This window comes from Notamacropus eugenii, chromosome 2, assembly GCF_028372415.1.
Source record: "Notamacropus eugenii isolate mMacEug1 chromosome 2, mMacEug1.pri_v2, whole genome shotgun sequence".
Lineage (NCBI taxonomy): Eukaryota > Metazoa > Chordata > Mammalia > Diprotodontia > Macropodidae > Notamacropus > Notamacropus eugenii.
Genome location: NC_092873.1, coordinates 87550898 through 87559188, shown reverse-complemented (window position 1 = coordinate 87559188; position 8291 = coordinate 87550898). Strand labels below are relative to the sequence as shown.

Here is an 8291-nt window from a genome sequence, read left to right as displayed (position 1 = left end):
TCAATGGGAGTGGGAGGGGAGGGATGAAGGGAGAGAAGCTGGAACTCAAAAGTTTTAAAAACAAATGTTTAAAATTGTTTTCACATGCAACTGGGAAATAAGACATACAGGCAATGGAGTATAGAAATCTTTCTTGCCCTACAAGAAAATAGAGGGGAAGGGAATAAGAGAAGGGAGCTATATGACAGAAGGGAGTGCAAATTAGGGGAAGGGATAATCAGAATGTACTTGGTCTTGGGATAGATGGAGTGGAGAGATGGTGAGAAAACTTGGAACTCAAAATCTTGTGGAAGTGAATATTGTAAACTAAAAAATTAATTAATTAATTAAAGAAAATGTTTTTAAAAACAGAAAATATATTTAAAGAAAGAAAAAAAGCATTTCACAGATGAGCAGCTGTTACTTGGATTCATGGTGGTCTAGGTAATTTGCCAAAATAATTGTTCTATCCTCAGGTTTTCAGTCTACTAGACTCATTGCTGGGAGACCCTGACCTCTAATTAGGAGAATTAGGCTTCTCCTTCTTACATTCAGGGACTTGCTAAAAATGCCTCAGAATCCTAGGGACAATGTTACCTTTGATTATAGTATAGGATTTCGATAAAAAAAGAGGAAAGTAAAAGAGGTACTAATGCACACAATGAGGCAAGTGAAAGATTTTGTCTCGGAAATCATGTATTTAATCATAAATAATTGATGATTGGTCATTTATTTGCAAATAGAAAGCCAAGATATGCCTGAAAGGATCTTATTATTCCTTAGAGAATGATTTAAACAGTATTCAGTAATTTAAAATTAGATGGAAAGTTTACAGGGATATTAAAAACTTTCCAAGGCTGTCAGTCAGATTTCACTTCCTGAGTATAATCTGATCAAACTGCTGATAAAAGATGAGACTTGGGCCAGCTCTAGTAGCAGCTGTTCTCCTAATACAAAATCTTCTCTGGACACCAGTTTTCTCTTGCTGTTGCTGTTGTAACAATAATTTCTGTAGCGCCTGTTGTCTTTGATGCCAGAATGCTCTTACCGTTCTGCAACTGCAACAATTCAGATGGTTGTTTATAAACCTGGTGCCATTACCCACAAATCTCCAGATTTTCTGAGATAACCATGTTTCTTCCTGAGGGAAAGGCAACCTTGCAAACAAAGGCAACCATGGGTCCCAGCTCAAGCTCATTTGATCATGTCACAACTTCTCCCCTTATCAAAAACACTGTTACCATGATGAACAGAACACAATGGAGTACAATTTAAAAGGACCTTGTCCTTTCCCTCCCTCACTGGAGTCATATCTTGCTAAGTGGAGTGCTGAAGCCCTGAGGTGAATGACCAGAAAATGTGTTCTTTTAATAGGTGTGCCATCAATTAAATTATCAGTTCTTCCAGCTAAGCAGCCAATTAGAGCACCTTTCATGAGGAATCATACATGGCTGGAAGCAGGCCACTCAGAGCTCCACATTGTGCATCACAAGAAGGCAGAGAACATCTGTTAATGCTCTGTACAAACCCATGAAATGCTACCAAAAAATGAGCAAGGTTATGATAAATAGGATCTCTCCTTTTAATATATACTTCTCCCCTACTCCAAACCTATTGCTTTCCTCATTCTCCTCCTTTTTTATATCTCCCTTCATTCACCTCTCTTTTTTATATCCCGTGTGTAAGACCCTTATCCCTGCTTTCTTTACCTGAATCCAGTTCTTACTATCAATGACCAGTAGAGCAAGACTCCTCTATGCCTTCAGTGCTGCTCACAAAGAGATTGTTTTTTTTTTTTTTTTCCTATCCCTGTGGATCTTGGACTATACTACTTCTCCTTTCCTTTCTATGGTAAGTTCTTGGGGTAGAAACACTGTGTTCCTGGTCAGTCTTACTGAGCTGAATTTTAAAAGAAGGTTATTGCATGTGGTAAGGATATAAGGCACACAGTGTAATTACCAAGACAACCACACAATATTACAGAATTACAGAATACAGAATTCCCCCCTGGTTTTAAGTATAAATCCTATTGATATTTATTTGTTTATAGATACTCTTGAGCAGATACACATGTTACTCTATCAACCAGATGTCTAAGTATCCTCATTAATGCTCCATTCTGTTCTAGGAGCAATGGAGAAAATGGAAGTCTGAAGCATGATTTCAGCCTCAAAGACCAAGATGGAAAAAAAGCAAATAATGCAATGCAAAATAAAATTAATTGTTAAATCATGAAGTATGGCTTTGTAAGAGCTGTAGGATTCCAAAGTTTAGTGGAGGCTAGAGTAGTCAGGAAATGCTTCAGGAAGCAAGTGGAATTGCACCTGGGCCTAGAGGGATGGGTAGGATAAGTGGAATGAGACAGGAAAGGGAAATTCCAGGCAGGTGGACTCCAGATCAGGGGCACTAAGATGGGAATTAGCAGAAGAAGTGGGCATGGGTGGGAAAGAGCAGTCTGATGAAAACAGAGATGTGTATCAGGAAGCAATGATTTAAGTAGGGTAAGGGAAGATAATGATGGGAGAGGGCAGGCACTGTACCCAGGTCAGACTTGATATGTTGGCAAATTTGGCGTCACTGAAAGTAAACATAAGTGTAATTACATTTTTGACCACAAATTCAAAATGCTTGAATTGTATTAAATGGGAAGATGATAGGTTTATTAGGTCTGATCCCCTCTGTGACCCAAATTCTTGTTTCCAACTTCCTCTCTGAGAGAATTCTAGATGCCATATCAATCCATCAATGGACAGCTGATGGTCTTCTCCTGAGGTCTCTGCACTGTTGCTGGTTGCAGTGAAGCTGTGAAAACATGGATATTGCTACAGCATCCTGGGATAATACTCACCCAAGGATAACGTCAGGGTATATATCAACCCTCTTCTCCTAGTTCTCAATAAATTGCTTTTGTAACTCTTTAATATTTAAGTACTCCCCATCCCTAAGGCACAGTGATCTCATCCAATCCTACCAAGAAAAACTCAGAAGCCTACATATATGTAACTGCATCAAATAAGAAAGCTTCTCAATTTTACAAGAATTTATTCATTTATTTAATCTGACAGGCACTGTGCTGGGTCTGAAGATAGAAAGATAACAAAAACAAAAGCCTCAAAACAGTCTTTGTCCTAAAAAATCTTACTCATTGGGGATGGAGAGAGTCAGGTATGGAGAAAACCACATACATAGGGAATAAAATATAAAGGATATACAAAATAATATCTAAGAGGAAGTGCACTAGCAACTGGTCATATCAGGATAGGGTTTTGTAGGAGAGGACATGAGCTGAGTTATGAAGGAAGCTAGGATTCTATGAGGCAAAGGCGAGAGGGAAGGCATTCTAGGCACAGGGAACAGACTATGCAAAGTCATGGGGACTGGACATGAAATGTTGATCAGAGATTAAATGTCTTGTATAAAGAACAGCAAAAAGACCTCTTTGGCTGCAAAGTAAAGCACATAATGCCAATTGTGAAGGCCTTTTAAATCTACAGGAGCTTGTATTTTATTCTAGGGGTGGCAGTTACTAGAGTTTCTTGAAGAGTTCAAGTATATGGTCATACCTGGGATTTAGGAGAATTTCACAGCTGTGTGGAAGATGGATTAAAGGGGAGGAAGTGATTTAATTGCAATCATCCAGGTGAGAGATGATAAAGGCTTAAACCAGTGTGTAAGCCATGTGAGTAGGGAGAAGGAGACTGAAACAACATATGTTGTGGAGATAGAATCTTCAAGACTTGGCAACTGATTGAATGTGAGGAATGAGGGATACAAAAGAGCAGAGGATGATTGGGATTATGAATCAGGGTGACTGGAATGGTGCTAGTGCCCTTAACAAAAATAGAGAAGTTAGGGAAAGGAGGAGTGGTGGGGAAAAGTTAATGTACTCTGCTTTTGGGCATACTCAGTATGAAATGATTAGGAGATATATAGTAGGAATGTCCAATAGGCAGTTGGTGATGTGGGAAACTACAGCTCAGCAAGAGACTAGGGATGGATATTTGTATCTGAATATCATCTGTATAGAGGTGATAGTTGAACCCAGGGAAGTTGGCATGATGAGTGAGCTTACTCACCTGAGGAGAATATCAGAACTAGAAGAAGGGGATCCCTAGACATGAATCACCCTAGAGCGTCTACAGGGAAATTAGAGATGAGATCAGCTCGTCTGCACTGTAAAAGGATGAGATTAAGGGGAAGTCAGCAAAGGGAAGGTACAGGTGGAATCAGTCAGAAGTCCAGGCAGTTAAATGGAGGGATGAACAGACAGAGGAGGTGCTCAAACAGGTGACAGAAGGCAGCATCTTCAGCCAGACCAAGGTCAGGGACAGGGAGCTGGGCTCTTCTTGTGTTCCTCCTCATTCAGAAAGTTGTTATCTGCAGCAAGAGATGATTTAGAGAACAGTCTCTGTTCCCAAGGGAATTCCTCCAACATCTCCACCACCACTCCTAATGTGATTCCTTATTCTCCCCATCATCATAGGGTTAATTTTTCTTTTACTCTTACCTCCAGTTCTCCCTAGTTCCTCACTCCCTTTCAGGTGATTCACAGAGGCCCTTGATGTTGGAACCTATTGCTGGAACGCATGCCTCTGATTATAAGGATGGTGCCCACAATGATGCCCACCAGGCCCACTGCCAGACCAAGGGCACAGACCACAGTTTCTGTTGTCTCTGGCACTGGGGATGGAATCTGGGGTTCTGAGGAGAAAAAGTAAACATGGAGCAAGAGGAATGTTATCTTTGAGATGTAGAGAATACGGGAATTCAAATTCTTGGAGGAAGATATTATTGGGACACTTCATTCATATAGGACACTTTATTCATGTAGGAAAGATTATTTGTGGGAGGAAAACTATATAGGACTACTGGATTCTTGGATGGAAGCAGGGAAAAAGGGAGAGACAAGAGAAAGAGGAGTTACAGTAATATATTTCTAGAAATAATTTTATCATTAGCATTCACAATGACCCTGTATAGATCAGGAGATAACACTGTCTCTGTTTTACAAAGGAGGAGACTTAAGCACAGATAAATTAAGTGTCTTGCCAAAGATCATATAGCTGGTTGATGGAAGGGACAAGATTAGAATGCAGCTCTTTAGATTTCTAGTCCAGAGTTATTTCCACTTTACCAGGACAAAAGATTCATACCCCAGTGCTTGAGGAGTGGCTGCTCCAAGCCCCAGTGCTCCACTTTGCAGTCATAAAAGTCCTCTGTATTGGGGAGAAAAGTGAGGTAGTGGAACTTGCGGAATTTGTGGTCAGGCCGAGAGTAGAAGTCTGTTTCAGACACACCAGTGGTGATCACCTGGCCATTACGAAGCCACTTGATGTCGACCACTGGAGGGAAGATGTTGTCCACCAAGCAGATGAGTACATTTGGCTGGCCCAACTCCACAGGACTCTCTGAGAACACAGTCACTTCAGGGGGCACTGAGAACAGAAAGGGGAAGTGCTCATCTAAGGGCTTTCATACCCCACTGAGCCCTTTAAAAAAAAGACTGATTCTGAAAACTCTTTCTCCAGGGTTTCATTTTGTAACCCTTTGCCTGCTTCCCCATCCCCTCTGCTAATGCTGCTCTGTATAGGGAAAAGGCCTGTGAAGACAATCTGCATGAATGCTGGGACAGGAGGCCTACTGTGGAGGCTGGGAATGTGTCAGGATGATCCACAGGGCTGGGGTGACATGATGAATGAAACATGGAGAGAGGAGGTCTGGGATGGCCTGATGACTTGGGGGGCTGACCATGGTGGCAGAGTGGTCTGAAGTCAGTGAGGAACCATAGGAAGGGTAGCTAGGGAAACAGAGTAAGGAAAGTGATCAATACCACTGATGGCCCTGCTTCTGTTGGAGCGTTTGATCAGGATGTCCAGGTTGTACTTGCATGTGGCTTTTTCACGCAGCCCTCCCTGAGGGTCAAAGCTGCTAAAATGGCTAAACTCTGGCAGCCGCCACACAGTCTCCTTCTTCTGTAGGTCTACGTAAAACAGCTCGTCCTCATCAAATTCCTGTGTGTACTGGCCTGAGGACTCATAGGACTGGTATACACCTGTGCCATAGATCCCCACATGGTCAGCTGAAAGATGGATATACAGAGGAGAAAATTAAAAAAAAAAAACAAATAAACTGGATTACCCTTGTGATCACAACACAGCAAGGATTCAAGTTCTGGGTTGAGGATATCAGGACAGGTGTTTACCACAGCACCTGAACCAGACAGGTGTAAATGATAAGAAAACTGTCACCTGGGTACAGGAATAACTCATGTCCGAATGACTTGGGGCAGTTGTTAAGAGTGCTGGGCCTAGAATCAAGAAGACCTGATTTCAGGTCCAGCCTCAGCACCAGCTGTGTGAATCTCAGCAAGTCATTAATCCATTTGACCCAGTTTTCTCAACTATTAGATCTACCTCCTAAACTCCTTATAAAAGTGCTTAGCAGAGCACCTGGCCCATTGCAGGTGTTATATAAATGCTTATTCCTGGTCTCTTCCCTCTTCTGTCCTGGATCCTTCAATCCTGTGTCCCACGTATCTCCTTTCTTTTCATCCTATAACATCCTATTATGGCTTATTTGGATGATATATCTCAGTAGAGATCAAGTCAGAGGGAGGACACAGGGGGTGGAAACTAAGGAACAAGGTATTAGTCCTCAAAAAATCTGTCTTTTATGTCTTCTGTGCTCATCGAGTATTTCACAGGTCATTACTGAAGACTTCTCAAATAGAGCTCAGAGTCCACTAGAGGGATATGCCTTCTACCCAGAAATGATCCGTGAGTGGGGAATGGCTGAGGTGGGGCACGAAATGAAACTCAAAACAAAGAAAAAGTTGGAAATCGAATGCTAGTTATGTGCTCTTGCCCACCTGTTTTCATGTTGGGCCTCTTCTTCAGGACTGGTGGCAGAATGTAAGGTCATTTAGGGACTAAATTTATCCACCCTCCTGTGCCCTACTTTCCTAACCTCAACCACTTCATATCTGTCTGCCCCTTAAGAGCCTGGGATCAGTCTATGACACAGTCCTGTCCTCCCTGAGGGAATGAGATCCCATAAGTCAAAAATATTAAGTAACCTCAGGACCCACAGGAAGGGACCTGTAGGGCGTCTGTCTCTCCAATCTGCTTTACTGACATCTCCCTCCCCATCCCTGTATTTCCCTCCCTCCCTCCTCCCATCAGTGATTTTGTCCCAAACTTGCCTTCAATGGACTGAGAAGTTCCTTGGGGACTCAGCAGCACAACCAGTGACAGGGTCCTTAGGATCAGCACTCTTCTGGCAGCCATTCTATCAGGAACTTGTCAGTTACTAATAGCCTCAAGTAAAGAGATACAAAGCAGGGAGGCAGATATTAATTAGAAGGCAAGGGGTAGGGCAAAACTTCATAGGGAGGCGCCAAAGCCTGAATCAGCCACTTGCAAACCAATTAGAAAAGTCTCTTCAGCTGAGCTCCCTGTTGCTGGGTAAAAAGGTACTGGAAGAGACCTGTAGGGCAATTCAGGAAATTCCCTTTGCCTAGCTAACCCTTATCAAGCAACAATCCAACCAATTTATAAGCATGTATTAGTTGCCTATTGTATGCCGGGCACTGGAGACAGAAAGACCAAAGTCAATCCATGTTTGACTTTAAGGAGTTTACATTTTACTAGAGGAGAAACAAGACAAGTAGGTAAAAATATATTTCCAGAGGAAATACAAGGCAATTTGTGAGGTGGGAGTGGCATAAATACCTAGGGTGGAGGCGGGGACGGTTATTAGGAAATGATTGATGCAGGAGGTGATCCTAGAACTTGGAAGTGATTCTAAATGTTTTTCACCTTTTAGGTGTAGTAAGGGAGAGCATTCAAGGCATGTGGGATAGACAATTCAGAATGGTATGAGACAGTAGATAAACTGGTTTGGCTGTACCATACAGTGTGTGAAGTGAATAATGTGAAAATTATACTGAAAAAGTAGCCTGGAGCCAGACTGTGAAGTGTTCCAAATGCCAAATGAGGAATTTGTAATTGATCCAAAAGAAATGGGAAAAGTCCAGTGCTTCTTGCTAGATGGTACAATGGATAGAGCACTGGGCTCAGAATCAGAAAGGTCTGAGTTCAAACTAGCTGTGTGACTCTGGACAAGTCATTTAACTACTGTTAGCAATCAGTTCCTTATCTGCAAAATGGGCACAAACTGGAAAAGGAAATGGCAAACTGTTGGGAATATAAGCTCAGTTTTCACGTGGATAGTCTCGGGCAGGTAAAAGTGAGGACCTCTAAACCTCAGAGTTCTTACGAGGCCCCCCAGGGAACAGCTGGGGATTGAGGCGT

General features: G+C 42.2%; 1 protein-coding gene across 1 annotated transcript; it reads right to left on the bottom strand.

Annotated features, from left to right (window-relative positions):
- Positions 1 to 3008: 3008 nt before the first annotated feature.
- Positions 3009 to 7355, bottom strand: LOC140525895 (H-2 class II histocompatibility antigen, A-F alpha chain-like). The gene is made up of 5 exons (XM_072641662.1): positions 7181 to 7355; positions 5810 to 6058; positions 5133 to 5414; positions 4487 to 4680; positions 3009 to 4356 (listed from the first exon to the last, which is right to left on the bottom strand). The coding sequence occupies exons 1-4, from the start codon at positions 7263 to 7265 to the stop codon at positions 4526 to 4528; spliced, it is 771 nt and encodes a 256-aa protein (XP_072497763.1). The 5' UTR covers positions 7266 to 7355; the 3' UTR covers positions 3009 to 4356; positions 4487 to 4525.
- Positions 7356 to 8291: the final 936 nt, after the last annotated feature.